Source organism: Chiloscyllium punctatum, chromosome 3, assembly GCF_047496795.1.
Source record: "Chiloscyllium punctatum isolate Juve2018m chromosome 3, sChiPun1.3, whole genome shotgun sequence".
Classification (NCBI taxonomy): domain Eukaryota; kingdom Metazoa; phylum Chordata; class Chondrichthyes; order Orectolobiformes; family Hemiscylliidae; genus Chiloscyllium; species Chiloscyllium punctatum.
The window spans coordinates 45,712,902-45,730,827 of NC_092741.1; the positions used below are offsets into that span (position 1 = coordinate 45,712,902).

A 17,926-nucleotide genomic window follows, 5' to 3' on the forward strand; every position below is an offset into this window, starting at 1 on the left:
ATTGGGCAGTGACCGGATTGAAACAAACCTTATCTTGGTGATAAACTGGCAATTTCACATCTAGTGAATAGCACTTCTCTGATTAAGTGTCATACTTCATTTTCCTTGAAAGTTTCTTTTTGTTACCTTTTCAAATAGGTTAAACCTCATTCCCATAACTTTATTTTGTTCCATTCTTGCACGTCTGATTTCAGCGAGTTACCTGGGATGACTGCTGCGTGTGCTCCTGGAGTGTTACCCAAGTACCTATTTTATAACCCTTCCTATTTCTCATCTATTTGCTGTCTGTAGGCAACATCATCCAAAAGTACATAATTGATTTTCACATTGTACACTGGCACCCTGCTGTATCTCTGTGCTTTTCTCAAAACTCTGACAGCACCATTGCTCGAGGTCATCTGCTCCTGGAACCTTCATCTAGTTTTGTTACTTTTAGACTTAAATTTTCCAATGCATTCATGGCTGGCCTCCCATCATTCCTGTAGGATCTAGCTGTGCATGATCCCATTAAATTTTTTGCACAGCTGTTCACGCATGTTCTATATCCAAATAATAGGTCCTGTGCACTTTCTTTCAGGCTGTATGTAGCCTGTGGCCTCTTGAGTTCTCTGCTCCAAACTCGCTGATCCACATTGGCTCCCTGACTTAAACAATACCTTGTTTCTAAATTAACTTCCTTTTTTTTCCCTCATGTACTTGCCTGGCTTCACCCATCCCTATCTCTGCTCTCCTATAGCCCTTCATCTCTCAGATGTATGCTGTTCAAATTCTGACCATTCTGCTGCAGTACTAATGACAGTGCTGACAATAGCCTAAGATTTGAAATTACTCCCTTAAACTCCTCCCCCCCCCCCCACCCCCAACCACTTCTCTCTTCCTTTTAAGAATCTCCTTTAAACCCACTTTTACTATGCTTTTAGAGATCTGCTCCAATACGTGTTGTGTCTTAGTACAATTATTTCCTGTAATACCTCTTGTGAAATGTTTTGTAATGTTTCATGGTAAAGATGCAATGTGAATGCAAACCACTTTAAATTTAGTCTCTTACATTGAAATCTAGAAAATTGTTTAGAACAAAGACTTCTGATTTATAACATGATCACTACTTGTCATTGAAAACACTGAAATCATTCAACAGTTCTATGCATCTATGGAGAGACCTGACAAATGGGCCATACTTGAAAATGTAACTTTGTTTTTACCCCAGCTAATGAGTGGTGTCAACCATTTTCTGGGTTTGCTTCAGATTTACAGTGCCTATGGATTTTTACTAAGTTGTGTGATATGTAAGAAACAGTTACCTTTAATTTTTAAGTATGCTGTAAGTTCATTATCCTTGGCATCTTGCAAAATGTGTGCCATTGGCAAAGGATTCATCACGTATACTTTTCTAAATGACAAGTAGTATTTTGTTGCATTTCTACTACTTCTAAGTAATTTATTTGCCTTGATTATTTTTATTTGGTGTGCTTTGTAAAGTAACTTCTTTGAAGAGTAGGGCTGTACAGGACATTGGTTAGGCCAGTTTTACAATATTGCGTGCAATTCTGGTCTCCTTCCTATCGAAGGATTTTGTGAACCTTGAAAGGGTTCAGAAAAGATTTACAAGGATGTTGCCAGGGTTGGAGGATTTGAGCTATAAGGAGAAGCTGAATAGGCTGGGGCTGTTTTCCCTGGAGTGTTGGAGGCTGAGGGGTGACCTTATAGAGGTTTATAAAATCGTGAGGGGCATGGATAGGGTAGATAGACAAGGCATTTTTCCTGGGGTAGGGGAGTCCAGAGCTAGAGGGCATAGGTTTAGCGTGAGAGGGAAAAGATATAAAGGCAACCTAAGGGGCAACATTTTCATGCAGAGGGTGGTGCATATATGGAATGAACTGCCAGAGGAAGTGGTGAATGCTGGTACAATTACAGCATTTAAAAGGCATCTCGTTGAGTATATGGATAAGAAGAAAGGTTTGGAAGGAAATGGGCCAAGTGCTGGCAAATGGGACTGGATTAGGTTGGGATCCCTGGTTGACATGGATAGGTTGCACGAAAGGGACTTTTTCCATGCGATACATCTCTATAACTCTATAACCAGGTTGAATCAAGTAGTATTGCCCTTTAATTGTATAAATGTGAAGGTTACTCTGCCCTTGTTTAAACAAATGTTATCTTTTCATGTCTAAATTTAATTTGTGATACTCGCACTATGGTGGTGTTTTCTTCCCACCACGAGGTATGCTGTTAGCTGTTAAGATCAGTTTGCACCTTTTATAAATGATGAACTCAGGGATTTATGACACCCTTCTTATGATGATTAACACTTTGAAGTAATTCATTACATTTGAAGTACTTTTGTTTCAGAAATTTAAGAGAGACAGTGCAATATATTATGCAATTACACAAGATACTAGTTTGAACATCATAGACCAAATCATAGCCAATGGAAACTTTAATTCCCATTAATTTATAAGTAAATATGGCAGCTAACTTGTACAGAGCAAGTTTTCTCAAAGGACTAGTAATCTGATTAACTTTCTCAGTAGTATTAGTTGAGGGATGAATTTTCTCCAGGGCTGCCAGAGAGCTCATGGTCCATTTTCAAATTGTACCACCTACATCCGTATGGTAAGCCTGTTTCAGAGGAGTTGTTGAATTCCCCCTTACCTGAGATTAATGTTAAGTGAGCAATAGTTTAGGTTTTGGGGGGAAAAAAACATACAGCCACGGGAAAGCTGAACTGGTTCAACTGCTAATCAAATCAATTTAGATTTTCATAAAGCATTCCAAGACATTTATTGCCTCCTTTGTCTTTGATTTGCACAATTGTCTTCACAGTTCCTATGAAATCAATGACGTATTTTGGAATATGCAAACCACATACACCTTACAGCCAATCAGTAGTTGATATGAGTGAACCCAGGATCAATTGGTGAGAGTAAATAAGCGCTCTGAAGAATTCAGAACTGTTTATAACTTCAAAAACAGGCATGTCATTTAAACAAAATGGGGAGAGGATAATAGACAATGAGGCATGTTTAGAGATGTATTGTACGCAGTCTCCTCTCATATTGAAAAGCTACCTGATGCATTGTCTCGAGCTGCACAGTTAAACAATACGTAATCTACTTTATTGAAATAGCAGTGATGCATTAGTGTGAGAACCTTAATTTAGTGTTTGATGTTAAATGCACAGCCAAGATTCTTTTTAAGGACCATAAGCTTTTGTTATAATACATACATACATTAAGACAGGCTGCAATTTTAGTACAGTAAGATTTCAAGCTATGTGGTGAACCAGTGATTGCAAGCTAGTTTATCTAATGTAAATCTGCATGCTGAATTTTAAGCAGAATTAATTCTTTGTATTACAGCCATTAAATGAGCGGCCATTTATTCAGAAACTATTTCGCCCAATTAGTTCAGAAGGACATCCACATAATCTTGGTGACTTGTTGAAAGAAATGTTCCCTGCTGCTGTAACTCCTGAAGGTAAGATTCTGATCCTTCATTTAGTCAAGCGATTCCAGTTTTGAGTTCAGTTCTGTAGCTTTTGAGAAATATTGCCCTTTATCTAATTTTTGTTTTGTACAAGATATGTTTAAATTATCTACAAATAATTTCAGCAACCAGGAGAGGTTGACTAGAAAGAGCGTGGATTTCTAAAGGGGGCGTCATGTTTAACTAACTTGCTAGAGTTTTATGAAGAGGTAACAGGCTCAATGAGAGTACTGTTATTGATGAGATGTACAAGGAATTTTGGAAAGTGTTCGGCGCAGTTCCATGCAACACATGCGGAGAAAATTATTGATCTTGGAATAAAATGGTCAGTAGCAATATGGATACAAAATTAGATGAGTGGTGGAAAGAGTACTCAGCTGGAGTCTTGTGTATAACACACATAGGAAGTATGTGAATGGACTGAAGAATGTGTGAAAGCTGTTTAGAACAACGATTCCACAGATAAGGGATTTCAGCATAGATTGAAGTTAGGACTGGGTTTCTCCTCAGAAAAAGTTTAGGAGGCGATTGATTAAGGTTTTCAAAATCACAAACAAGCTGGATAGCATAGTTAGGGAGAAATTGCTCCCGTTCATGAAAGGAACAAGGGAAAGAAAGCCTAGATTTAAAGTGGATGGAAGTGCATACTGCAGATGCTGGAGATCAGAGTCAAGATTAGAGTCGTGATGGAAAAGTACAGCAGGTCAGGCAGCATCCGAGGAGAAAGGACATCGATGTTTTGGGCAAAAGCCCTTCCTGATGAAGGACCGTTGCCCGAAATGCCGGTTTTCCTGTTCCTCGGATTTGCCTAACCTGATGTGCTTTTCCAACACCACTCTAATCTAGATTTAAAGTGATCGACAAAAGAAGCAAGGGTGAAGTGAGGAAAAACTATTTTTACTCAGCGAGTAGTTAGGGCATGAAATGTACTGCCTGGAAATATAGTGGAGAAAGATTCAGTTGAGGCAATCAAGAGGGCATTTTTTGAGTTTATTTATTTGAGTAAATATAATGTGGTTTTGAGAAAAATGGGAGATTTTAGTTAATGGTCATTTAATGAATAGGATTTCTGTGATTTTCTATTCTGATTTTTAAATTCGCTACTCATTTGTCAAAGCAAAGCACTGAAACATTCCTTACTGTTGGTTTTAAAGCAGGAGGCATAAAGACAACTGATTTTTATCTTTCATTTAACTTAATATTTTAGCCATGTTGTATATGTCAACAAATATGGACTTGTGGCTTCTTAAATTCAAGTTAACAAAGCACAGAAGTTACAAAACCCATTGTTCTCAAGGTGATTTTATTTTCACAAAGCTTACTGATTGGTTTTATGGTATTGAAAATTCTAGTCAAATATTTCAGAAATTCATATTGCTGCTTTGCTATCGACCATTACAAAATGCTTTTGAATGGTGGTTAAGTTCTACAGCCAAATTTCTAGTTTAAAGCATAGGCTATTCTCAGACACTCCTTTTGTTTGTCTGTGTAGGTCCAGTACATATGAAAATTCAAGGCATTCATCCCTCCATTCTTCTGGTGTCATGAGTCATTGCTCATTAAAAACTAGACACAAAAGATGTTCAAAAGAAAACCTAGTAAAGCTGAGCTTTGGTATTTTCTGGGTTTATTTTGAGTAATTAGTTCCTTCTTCCAAGCGATTTGAATTGTTGTGCATTGTAGTTTTGTTTCATGGTGTTCATTACCAGATTTGACAAAAATATTACAGCAGTATCAGTTCAAGTGCGGCTGTAACTTTTTCCCAGAACAGTACTGCTGTAGATCACTGAGTAGGCTTCTTAAGTTTGTTCTTGGGACGTGAGCAGCTCAATTGCCACTTCCTTTGACTATTTTAGCTCTTGCCTTCAACTGCAACAATCCATATTGTGTAAAGGAAGAATTATCAAGGTTCTTACCCAGCATCAAATGAAGGGTGGTGATTTATATTTCCTAGTCAGGGTTACATCTTTATTGCTTCACTTTGCACAGTAGGCTTTGTTACATTATTCCTTTCAGCCAGCATACTTCCTTATTACAGCCAGTGCCGCTAATAGCCATGAAGTACATCTCATACTTGGAATATTTGTGTTTTCAATGCAACAGGCCTGGTTTGATTACACACTTTTGAAATGAGCAACCTCATGTATGAACCTCCTGAATCTCAATGAGTGTTCTCCTTGTGTTCAGAGCCTTCTTAGACTGAAGAATCAAGTTTCACATTGGCATAAATTTGATTCTTTTTTAAAATTCAACTTATTTTTCTAATCAACCTATTTAGTGATGTTATTACACACTTCTGGAGCAGGTGGAACTTGAACATGGACTTCCTGGTTCAGGGGTAGGGATCCTATCACTGTGTCACAGGAAGAGGAAGGTAGGAGGAAGAGGGTGGTGCGACATCGCTCAGTTGCATTCTGGGAGTGGACTTCGCAGTTAGTGCGGGTGTGAAGGGTATCATGGAAGAATCTCTGTTAAGGAATGGTCAGCCCCAAACATTACGTTACAGTAGTGCTTCCATCCTTCTTTCCTTCTGTAAACCAAAAACAAGATAGGCAAAGTTCAGAGGAGAGGAGACAACATAGTGAGAGAAAGGTTGGCAGCGAGAGTTCAGTAGATAAAGACGCACAAGCGTAAACTGTTGTTCGTGAGCAATGAGTAAGCTTTGAGACACAGTTATCGGAGCAGAGAGTATCAGCAGCTTCAATTTAGTTTTAATAGTATTTGACATTGTAAGGATTAATTAAGTTAAAGGGTAAGACATGGCAGGCCAGCTCCAAATCATAGACTGCTCCTCTTACTCGATGTCAAAAGTTAGGCACATTTCCAGTGCCCAGGACTTGCAACTGTGCAAGGAATGTCTCCAGCTGCAGCTCCTGGATGCCCAAGTTTAGTGCAGCAAGCAGTGCAGGAATCTCTTGTGGGTATTCCCCTGCAAAACAGCCAAATTCATGGGTCTGCTGTAGAGGGAAGAAGAAATAGGCATAGAAATGCTCTTGTTATGGGCATTCAATCGTACAGGAAATAGGTAGCTGTTTCTGTGGCCGCATATGAGAGTTTAGGATGGTGTGTTGCCTCCCTGTTGCTAGGGCCCTGCATTTGCAGGACACTCTGGAAGAGGCCAAACAGCTAGTGGTCATGGTACATGTTGGTACTAACAACCTAGATTTAATAAAAAAAAGGAATGAGGTCCTAAAAGCAGAATATAGAGAACAAGGAAGAAAGTTGAAAGGTAGGATCTCAAAGGTAGTTGTCTCAGGATTGCTATCAGTGCTATGAGCTAGTCAGAGTGGAAACAGGATATATCGGATGAACAGATGATGTGGGGTAGGGGGAGGATTTCAGATTCGTGGGACATTGGGACAGGTTCTGAGGAAGGAGGAATCTTTACAGACTGGATAGGTTGCACCTGGGTAGGACTGGTGCTGGGTCCACTACTTTTCATCATTTATATAAATGATTTGGATGTGAGTATAAGAGGTATAGTTAGTAAGTTTGCAGATGACACCAAAATTGGAGGTGTAGTGGACAGTGAAGAAGGATACCTCAGATTACAACAGGATCTTGATGAGATGGGCCAAATGGGCTGAGAAGTGGCAGGTGGAGTTTAATTTAGGTACATGTGAGGTGCTGCATTTTGGGAAAGCAAATCTTAGCAGGACTTATACACTTAATGGTAAGGTCCTAGGGAGTGTTGCTGAACAAAGAGGCCTTGGAGTGCAGGTTCATAGCTCCTTGAAAGCAGAGTTGCAGGTAGATAGGATAGTGAAGACAGCATTTGGTATGCTTTCCCTTATTGGTCATAGTATTCAGTACAGAAGTTGGGAGGTCATTGTTGCGGCTGTACAGGACATTGCTTAGGGCACTGTTGGACTATTGCATGCAGTTCTGGTCTCCTTTTGGGAAGATATTGGGAAACTTGAAAGGATTCAGAAAAGATTTACAAGGATGTTGCCAGGGTTGGAGGATCTGAGCTATAGGGAGAGGTTGAATAGACTAGGGCTGTTTTCCCTGGAGCGTCGGAGGCTGAGGGCTGAATTTATAGAGGGGCATGGATAGAATAAATAGACATAAATAGGATAAATAGTTTTTTTTCCCTGGGGTGGGTGAGTCCAGAACGAGAGGGCATAGGTTTAGAATGAGAGGGAAAAGATCTAAAAGAGACCTACAGGGCAACTTTTTCAAGCAGAGGGTGGTACGTGTATGGAATGAGCTGCCAGAGGATGTGGTGGAGGCTGATACAATTGCAGCATTTAAGAGGCATCTGGATGGGTCTATGAATAGAAAGTGTTTGGAGGGATATGGGTCGGGTGCTGGCAGGTAGGAGTAGATTGGGTTGGGATATCTAGTCAGCATGGATGAGTTGGACTGAAGTGTCTGTTTCCGTGCTGTACATCACTATGACTGGGACTAATGTCCTCGGTGGAGGGGGGGTATTTCGTAGAATGGTTGAGGAAGGTTTTAAACTAGTGTGGTGGGAGGTGGGAACCAGAGGATTAGGGCAATATATGTATAAATTGAGGGAGAGTTAGAAACCAAGGCAAACATGAATATTAATGGATAGACGTTTCGGTCTCCATTTCCAGCAATAGTCTATCCACTAATATCCATTACAAGTCCACTGACTCCCACAGGTATCTGGACTATAGCTCTTCTCGCCCTACGTCCTTTAAGGACTCTATCCCTTTCTCTCAGCTCCTTCGCCTCTGCCGCATTTGTTTTGATGAAGCCACTTTCCAAAGTGGTGCTCTTAATATGTGCTCTTCCTTCTCCAACCGAGGCTTCCCACCTATAGTTGTTGACAGGGCTCTCGACAGCGTGCGGTCCATCTCCCGCGCCACAACCCTCACCTATAATCTCTCTATACAGTCTCATTATCACCTCTTTATTGCTACCTTTGCTTCTAGAGCCATGACTCAACTTCTCTCAGCCTAGTATAAATACCTCCCTATTTCTCCCTTTTTTGTGGCTTTGACAAAGGGTCAGTTAGACTCGAAACGTCAGCTCTTTTCTCTCCTTTATAGATGCTCCCAGACCTGATGTGAATTTCCAGCATTTTTTCTTTTGGTTTCAGATTCCAGCATCCGCAGTAATTTGCTTTTATCCAGTGGTCTCTGAAATGAATGTGTTTTAATGCAAGAAGTAGAATAGGCAAGATAGATGAACTTAGAGCTTTGGTTAGTGCTTGGAACTGTGACAGTATTGCAATTACAGAGACTTGGCGGAATGTCCGAGGATTTGAATGTTTCAGGTGTGATAGAAGGGTATGTAAAAGGGGTTGGAGAGTTGCAATATTGGTAAAGGAGTTGTACTAATGAAGGATACATCTGAGAACTCATGCAGCAAGGCAATATAGGTAGATCTCAGGAATGGGAAAGGTGAAATCGCAATGCTGGGAGTACACTGCATGTCTCCCAACAGCCAGCGGGAGAAAGAGGAGATAATACGTAGACAGATTTTGGAGAAAAGGTGGGTAATTTTAACTTCCCCAACATTGTCTGGGACTCATTTTGTTCTAAGGGCTTGGATGGGGCAGAATTTGTAAGGACCATTCAGGAAGGTTTCTTGACACAGTATATACACAGTCCAACCAGGGAAGGGGTTATACTGGACACGAGGAATGAGCCCGGCCAAGTGAGTGAAGTTTCAGTGGGGTGGCATTTCAGGACTAGTGACTAATAATACCATGAGTTAAGATACTCTTGGATAGGGATAACAGCAATCCTCGGGTGAAGGTCTTAAATTGGGGAAGGCAAACTGCAACAATATTAGGCAGGTACTGGGCAATTTTATTGGAGATGGCTGTTTGAGGACAAATCTATATCGGACATGTGGGAGTATTTCAAACGGCAGTTGCTAAGAGTTCAGGAGCAGTAGTTCCTGTGACAAGTATGGTAAGTTATGTGAACCTTGAATGACCAGAGATATTATCTCCTTGGTCAAAAAAAAGGAAGCAAACATAGGGATGAAAACTGACAAAGCCCTTGAAGTATATAAGGAAATTAAGAAAGAACTTAAACAAGGAATTGAAAGGGCTAAAAGTCATGAAAAGTCATTAGCGAACAGCATTAAAGAGAATCCGAAGACTCTTTATACATACAAAGAAGCGAGAGATTAGCTAGGGAAAGAGTTGGCCCACCCAAGCTCAAAGGAGGGAATCTGTGTGTGGACCCAGAAGAGATTGGTAAGTGAGTTCCTAAACAAATACTTTGTGTCAGTATTCACCAAAGAGAAGGAACTAGTGGAGGATGATCTCAGAGAAGGGAGTGTTGAATTTCAAAGTCAAGTTGTTATTAAAAAGGAAGGTAGGTTGTGTGCCTTAGAAGGTATTAAGGTAGCTAAGTCCCCGGGCCTTGATGGTATCTATGCCAGAATATTGAGGGAGGCAAAAGAACGAGTTGCTGGAGCAGTGACAGACTTCATTGTATTCTCTTTGGCCACAGATGAGGTCCCAGGTGACTGCAGAGTAGCCAGTGTTGTTCTATTTTGAAGAAGGGTAGCAGGTATAATCCAGGAAATTACTGGCCTGTGAGCCCCTCATCAGTGGTAGGGAAATGATTGGAAAAGATTCTCAGGAACAAGGTCTAAAAGATTTAGAAGCAAATAGACTTATCAGTGATAGACAGCATGGTTTTGTGCAGGGGAAGTCATGCCTCACTAACTTGATTGAGCCTTTTGAGGAGGTGACGAAGATGATTACGAAAAGAAAAGTGGTTGATGGTGTTTACATGGACTTTAGTAAAGCCTTTGACAAGGTCTGTCATGGCAGACTGGTACCAAAAGTGAAGTCACATGGTATCAGGGTGAATGGGCAAAATGGAAGAGAACTGGCTTAGTCAGAGGGGAGAGAGGATAGCGGTGGAAGGAAGACTTGCAGCAAGGACGGCTGTGACTAGTGGTATTCTACAGGGATCAGTAGAACTCTGCTGTTCATGGTCTACATAAAGTATTTGGAGGAAAATGTAGTTGGTCTACTTAGTAAGCTTGTGGATGATGCAAAGATGTAGATAGTGAGGAGGATTGTCGAGGATACAGCAGGATTTAGATCAGTTGGAGGCATAAGCAGAAGAATGGCAGATGGAGTTTAATCCAGACACATGAAGTGAAGGCGTTTTGGAAGGTCCAGTACAGATGGAAATCAGAAGTGTGAATGGCAGAAACCTTAGGAGTATTTAATAGCAGAGGGACCTGGGTGTGCAGGTTCACAGGTTATTGAAGAAGGCAGCGCAGATGGATAAGATAGGAAAAAAAAAAGCCTATGGCATGTTTGCCATTGTAAAGGGCATTGAGTACTATAGACAAGTTATGCTGCAGTTTAATAGAACTTTAGTTAAGCCACATTTGGAATATCTGATCACAATCCTACCAGAAGGATGTAGATGCTATGGAGAGCACACAGAAAAGGTTTACCAGGATGTTACCTGATATAGGAGATTTTAGCTATGAAGAAAGGTTAGATACCTTAAATTTGTTTTCACTGGAATGTAGGATGTTGAGAAGTTTATAGGATTTTGAATGGCATGGATAGAGTAGAAAGTATGCGGCTTTTTCCCAGGGTGGAGGGGTTAATAATTGGAGACGCAGGTTCAAGATGTGTGGTGGGAGGAGGAAAGTTTAAAAGAGGTGTGCGGGGCAAGTTTTTCACGCAAAGGGTGGCTAGAACATACTGTCAGGGAAGTGGTGAAAGACACAATAGCAGCATTCAAGAAGCTCCTGGCCGAATACACAAATAAGAAGGGAATAGAGGGATACGGATCCTGTAAGTGAAGACAGTTTTAATGTGGAAAGGCAAAATGTGTCGATGCAGGCTTGGGTAGAGGGCTGAAGGGTCTGTTTCTGTGCTGCAGTGCTCTTTGCTCTAAGAGGGCCCATGTGCTAGGATGAACGATCATCAGCATCTCCAAATAATTAAAATTGTGCTTCTAAAATCTCTCCGTATTGATTCTGCACAGATAAATCACATAGACCTTATTCATTTCATTCTAGAACAATACTGTTACTAAGCAATTATTAATTGTCCTTTTTATTATATACATGTTTTATTTGCTATTTTTTATTTTCAGTAAAAAGTGTTCAGTTTAGGGAAGGAACCTAAGCAATGGCCAACGCAATTCTTAAAATTGGAACAATGTGATTATTTTCTCTTCTCGCTTTGGATAGATTTGATTATTTCCATTTATTCCTGTAATTGGTTCTTCTGTTTGATGAGACCTTTACTTATGATCCAAAATGAGTAATTCTGAAATGGATATTAATGTTCTTCCTTTCTATGTGGCTGTTGAGCATTCTTCAGCACTGTTTGTTTAATTTTATTAAATGGAAATAGAATTTAATATCATTCCCCTAACGTGTGTGTGTTCGCTGAGATTTCTGCACAGAAAAGTAATTTGTTCTTTTATTGGTTCCCAGCACAATCTGTGTTTTCTTGAGATCAGCTGCATGAACAAATATAAAGATGGAACAGTCTATATCTGTTCTGAAGAAGTGTCACTAGTCTCAAAACGTCAACTCTGTTTTCTCTCCACAAATGCTACCAGAGCTGCTAAGTTCCTCCAGAAATTTCTGTTTGTTTGTTATGCATCAGTTTCTTTGGACTGGGGATGGACATGCAGCTGTTGCCTTAGGGGAGATGGTGGTATGGGGACGGCAAACACGAGGGGACACAACTTTAAAGTGAGGGGAGATAGGTATAAAACAGGTGTCAGAAATAGTTTCTTTACTCAGAGAGTAGTAAGGGTATGGAATGCTTTGCCTGCAACAGTAATAGATTCGCCAAGTTTAAGTGCATTTATGTCGTCATTGGACAGGCATATGGACGTACATGGAATAGTGTAGGTGGGATGGGTTTCAGATTAGTATGACAGGGCGGCGCAACATCGAGGGCCGAAGGGCCTGTATTGCGCTGTAATGTTCAATGATGTCACTAGAGTGATAATCCAGAGGCCGAGCTTTGGGGATGTAGGTTGAAGTTCAACCATGGCAGGTGGTAGAACATAAAATCAATTAATAAGTCTGGAATTGAAAGCTGACCTCTGATCATGAATTCTCACAAAGACTCATCTGTTTCATTATTGTCCTTTGGGAAGGAAATCTGCCATCCGTACCTGGTCTGACTCCAGACACACTGGAGTGTGGTTGACTCTTTTTTTTTTCCTTGCCCTGCAAAATGAGTTACTAAGCCACCCAGTTCAAGGACAATTAAGGGAAAACAACAAATGGTAACCTTTTCGGTGACATCCATGTCTTTTGAAAGAATAAAGAAATAACAATATTAGAACTTGTACCTTTTGGAAAGTAAGTGGGAGAAGTTGACTTTGTAAGCAGTGAGTACATATGGTAAACTATCAATCATAAACATTCACGTTAATGCATCAGATATATTTCACATGAGTTGGGGGTGGTTCTTTCATTGCACTGTCAGTAGATCCGCAGTAGGTGGCAGACATCAGTAACGTGTCACAAAACATTGTCATAGGGGTCAGCTAAGCCGCAGACACCAAATTTCACATATATGTCCGAATAGATAATAGAACAGCCATCCTATAATTTTCCAAGATTTCTAGTTAAATTGCTAATATTTGTAGAATCCTAAAATTCTTAGTGTTGAAGGAGACCATTTAGCCCATCCACCAACCTTCTGAAGAGCATTCACCCACAATTTTATCACCAGGGTGCCTCTTGCTAGCATTCTTGTCACTGTGCCCATCCATTTTTTTTAAAAAAAGGATAAAATAGGAGTATTGTACCTTTCACAGTCAGCTGCTCAATGTGTATCTCTCAAAAAGCTGGTATCTGTACAGTACCCTTCAAAGAAAGCTGCTCTGTCAGCAGCTGACAATGGCACATGTGCAGAATGCCATGGAGACTTAGTGCAGACATTAATGCATGTGCAGAATGAAGGGAGCAAAATGATCACTGTTGGAATCGTGCTATTGCGAACAGGTAGGTGTTGTTGAAAGTACCATTCCATACTTAGCAACCTTACAGGTAAATCGTGCTGCCAGAACGTGTGTTATCTGAGAACTACCTGTACCAGGAATGAGGGATTTCATATAAAAGAAAAGATTAGAGAAATTGGACTTATTCTCCTTGGAGCAGAGAAAATTAAGAGCTGACCTTATTGCAGTGTTCAAAATTAGGAACAAGTTTGACAGGGTATAGAACAATATTCTGTTTCTACTAGCTGGTATGTCAGTATCGAGAGATCCCAATTTCAGGATTGTCAATAAGAGAGCTGGGAGTGGGATAAGGAGAAACTTCTTTACTCAGTTGTTTGGACTGGAAGTGCATGCCTGGGAGAATGGTGAAGACAGATTCCGCAGGTGGTTTCTAAAGTGAGCTGGATATCTATTTGAAAGTAACGAATTTAGAGGCCCTCAAAGATAGGACCAAGGAATGACACTAGCTGGGTAGCTCTTTTGGGAACCACACACGCAGTTGTAAAATTCTATGATTTTAGGTCTAAACTGGAAAGTAAAAGACCCTGGATTCATAGTTCTGTTACGTTGCTTATAATCCTGTCAACACATTAGAACATGGCAGAGCAGATTTTTTTTAAAAATTGTGCTAAATAGCCAAACATTTAGTAATCTCCCTCTAAGTTTCTCAAGTTGTGTCAAATTATCATTGATTAATTGTTGAGCAGTTGTACAAGCTTTGGATATTATGTTTGTATATACCAATTAATAATGACCTTTCCTAATGATAGCTCAGCAGTGAAAAACAACAGTTGACACCAATGTCTTTATTTATTGAAAACCTATCCTGACCTTTGTCTTTAAAAATTTCCATGTTTAGTTAAGGTTGAATGCTGGTTCCAGACTGCCAACAAAGTTTATTGGTTTGTTTCTCGCAAATCTCTTGAATTCTGAACCTGTGTTCAACTATTTAGTAATTTGATTTCTCTTTTCTACTTTAACTGTTCTGTTATTGTCCTTCCTTCAGCTATAGCTATATAGCTGATAAGTTACACTAAAATTTCCATAATTTCACAAGTTTTTAAAAATTGGTGTTTTGTCTGGTAATTTTATGATAGTTCCACATTGTTTCCAGTGAAAACACAGAAGCACATTTAGGAAGCACAGAACACTGTTATTCCATAATCTATTTCAAAGCCTCAAGCTGTGTGCTCACCACCAGTTTTAATCTATTAAATACAACTTGAAGGTTCTTCTGTACTTGTTTTGTTGAGTTAAGCACTATGGTGCTGCAGCAGAGCAGTCGTACTGGTTCCAATGTGGACCATGTTCACACTCTGTAACCACTCAGTGACATCCTTGAGCCTGGTGCCAAGGAAACCAAACACTTTCCTCTGTTCATGTTTATAGCTGCCACGTAATCTATCTGTTCCTGTAACTGTTAAATCACCCATCACAATTGCTCTTGTAGATTTCCTTGAATCTCAATATACGGACGGTACCTATAGTACCGTGCTGCTCAAGAGTACTCCGGATGGGATTCTGGTTGTACAGTGGGATGTATTCAGGGGACTCCTGGAATTCCCTCACTGACAACGTTGTGGATCTGCGAACAGCACATGAACTGCAGTGGCTCAAGAAATCAGCTCACCACCACCTTCTCAAAGGCACCTAGGGACAGGCAATAACTATTGCCCCAGCCAGCAATGCTAATGTTTCTCAAGTGAATTTTAAAAATTAAATAAGTTTATTAATTCTTAGTTTTTTTATACCCATTTATCTGCATGCCAACAAATTGATTTTGCAGTTAGTGAGTAAAGAACAGTGCTCATGCTCTCTTTGTTGATGGATGCCCATAGTGTTTGTTTTTGCAGGTTTCAGATGAAATTATGATTTAACGTTATGACCCTTTGTTAAATTGATGCTAAATGTAATGCCACCAGCTAGCAAGGCCTTATGAACACAAACCAAATCCACAGAGAAAGAGAATTTAAAAAGAATTTAAGGAAGTTGTGCTTGATCTGTATTGAACCTTGGTTAGGCCACATTGTTCCAACTGTAATGGGAGGAGTGTGCTGTCGATCTAGCCCCACTTCCTCATGGATTGCAATATGAATTGAAAATATTACCCAAGTCCCAATATAGCCAATCATATGCTTTCTCTATTTCAGACTTAAAATAAAAAGATCCGTCAACCAAGTTTCATTACTGAACATAGTTATTGATTTGTTATAACTGTTCCAATGACAATTTAGAGCGGATTTACAACAATTTGAAGTATGGCAATATAACTGTTTACCCCTCTGAAAAACACAAAATGCACTATCTTCCATCAGGTAAAGATAAAAAAGCAGATTTCTCTCTGCTGAAATTCACTTTTACAAAGAAAAACACTTTCTGCTTAATGGTAATTAATCTTGAAGGCAAAAAGGTTATCCAGAAGATAGTCTGGAGTCTTCAATCTGGTGTTCTTGTATGTATGATAAAGTCAGTTCTCATGTAGGGTTGTCTCTGAGGGGTCTTGACGGAGGCAGGAAATGCAACCTTGATGCATCTTTAAGTCATCACTGTGCCAGATGAACAATTGAGTTTCATAGCAAAGGTGCATCAGAAACATGAGATACAGGTTAAGTAGCCTGTACTGTACCAGGCATTCTTCAAGTGAAAAGTCCAATAACAAACGCCATGCTTGCAACACAGTTCAAATATAACAGCCATAAAGACCAGACACACAACAGTCAGATGTTTTCCCCGAAGTGAGGTCAAACCATTAAAACCAGTGATTGTCTGGAGCTATGTGGTTTCCAAGAAATGCCTTATTTCTTCAAAAAAAAGCTTCAACGTGCTTTTCATTGACGTTTTTATAAAAACAGTCAGGCACGGAAAATAGTCTGCAAACTTTCAAAATCAAGTCCACAAGGTGGTGGGGGGGGTTGTTGTCCAGACTGGAGACCTGTGACCAGTGGAGTGCCACAAGGATCGATTACTTTTCATCATTTATACAAATGATTTGGATGTGACCGTAAGAGATATAGTTAGCAAGTTTGCTGATGACACCAAAATTGGAGATGTAGTGGACAGCGAAGGTTACTTCAGATTGCAATTGGATCTTGATGAGAGGAGCCAATGGGCTGAGAAGTGGCAGATTGAGTTTAATTTAGATAAATGTGAGGTGCTGCATTTTGGGAAAGCAAATCTTAGCAGGACTTATACATTTTTTTTTGTAAATATATTTATTAGCAAATTTTTTTTAACTTTACAAGCATATCAAACTATTGAAAAATACAATCAATAACAAATATCAGTATAATAAAAAGAAAACAAACACAAAAACAATACAACTACTATCTCCTAACTATTAACCTACCCTTTAATACACAACAAACCTTAACACTGTGCAAAGCAACACCAAAATAAAACCAAAAAAAAAACAGAATACAGAACAGCTATGTTCGGCGCAAAGCTCCCAAACAGAGGAACGGGAGCATTGTATATATACCCGTATTAACTCAGGAGACCCCCTCCAGGGCTTGACATATCTAACCATCCTGTTTAAACAAATGCCCTAGTTAGGGCAACTGACAAATTAGTTTCCAAATAACTCAAGTAGGGCTGCCATGTCTTATAAAAATGGTTTGTTGTGTTGTGCACCATGTTTGTGAAAAAAAAAAGTCCAGGCCTACTTTGATTTCAGTTCTCAATGCCCTCCCTATTCTCTCCAGCCACAGCGCTGCAGTAAACATGGAGCCTGTGGCATGTCCAGAAGCAATGAGTAAGAGTACCTACACTTATTTTACATTTGGGGCACACTGAAGGTGCCCCTTTTTTTTCTAGATATTTTAATTAGAAATTTAACATTTTTACAAGTTTACAAAAATAAACAAAACTCTCAAATACAAACATTGATATACAATTAAATCAAATATACAATAGCCAAAATTTAACAAAAGAAAAAAAAACCGAAAAAGAAAAAAAAACAAAACTCAACTTTCTCCTAATCTAACATACAACTAACCAGAGTGTATATTTAAGTCTCTTACATGCTCGGAATGTGTTAACATCAAATTCGTGCGTATTCGTGCGGGATTCCCCTCTCCTAAGGGGCCCCGGACCAGCCAGATTTGTAATCTCAATTAAATAAAAGCCCTTGTTAGGATAGCCGAAATATCTGTATTTATGTAATTCAAGAAGGGCTGCCATATTTTATAAAATAATTCGGTCTTTCAGTGCACCATATTTGTAAGGAAGTCAAGGGGAATACATTCCATAATTAGTCTGTGCCAATTTGAAAGTCCGGTGGGCCCTCAGCCATCCAGTTCACCAAAATATTTTTCCTTGCATAGAAAGAGACAATAGAAAATAGTCTCTTCCCGTACATGTCCAGGGAGGGAAAGTTCGAAAAGCCCAAAAGGAGAGATACAGGGTCCACTTTAATTTCCGTTCCTAAAATTTCTGTCAGGGTACTTGCTACTTTAGTCCAATATCTACGGATCTTATGACAGGTCCATAGGCAATGTACAAGAGTG

At 39.7% G+C, this 17,926-nt stretch overlaps 1 protein-coding gene across 2 annotated transcripts in view; it reads left to right on the forward strand.

Annotated features, from left to right (window-relative positions):
- atg5 (ATG5 autophagy related 5 homolog (S. cerevisiae)) overlaps positions 1-17,926 on the forward strand; it is a 158,969-nt gene that overhangs the window by 115,858 nt on the left and 25,185 nt on the right. Inside the window, exon 7 of one of the 2 annotated variants that reach the window (XM_072552723.1) lies at positions 3,360-3,477. The exons of the other annotated variant lie outside the window; for it this stretch is intronic. Coding sequence (XP_072408824.1) covers positions 3,360-3,477 — 118 coding nt within the window. The remainder of the gene's footprint in view (positions 1-3,359; positions 3,478-17,926) is intronic. 2 annotated transcript variants of the gene reach the window in all.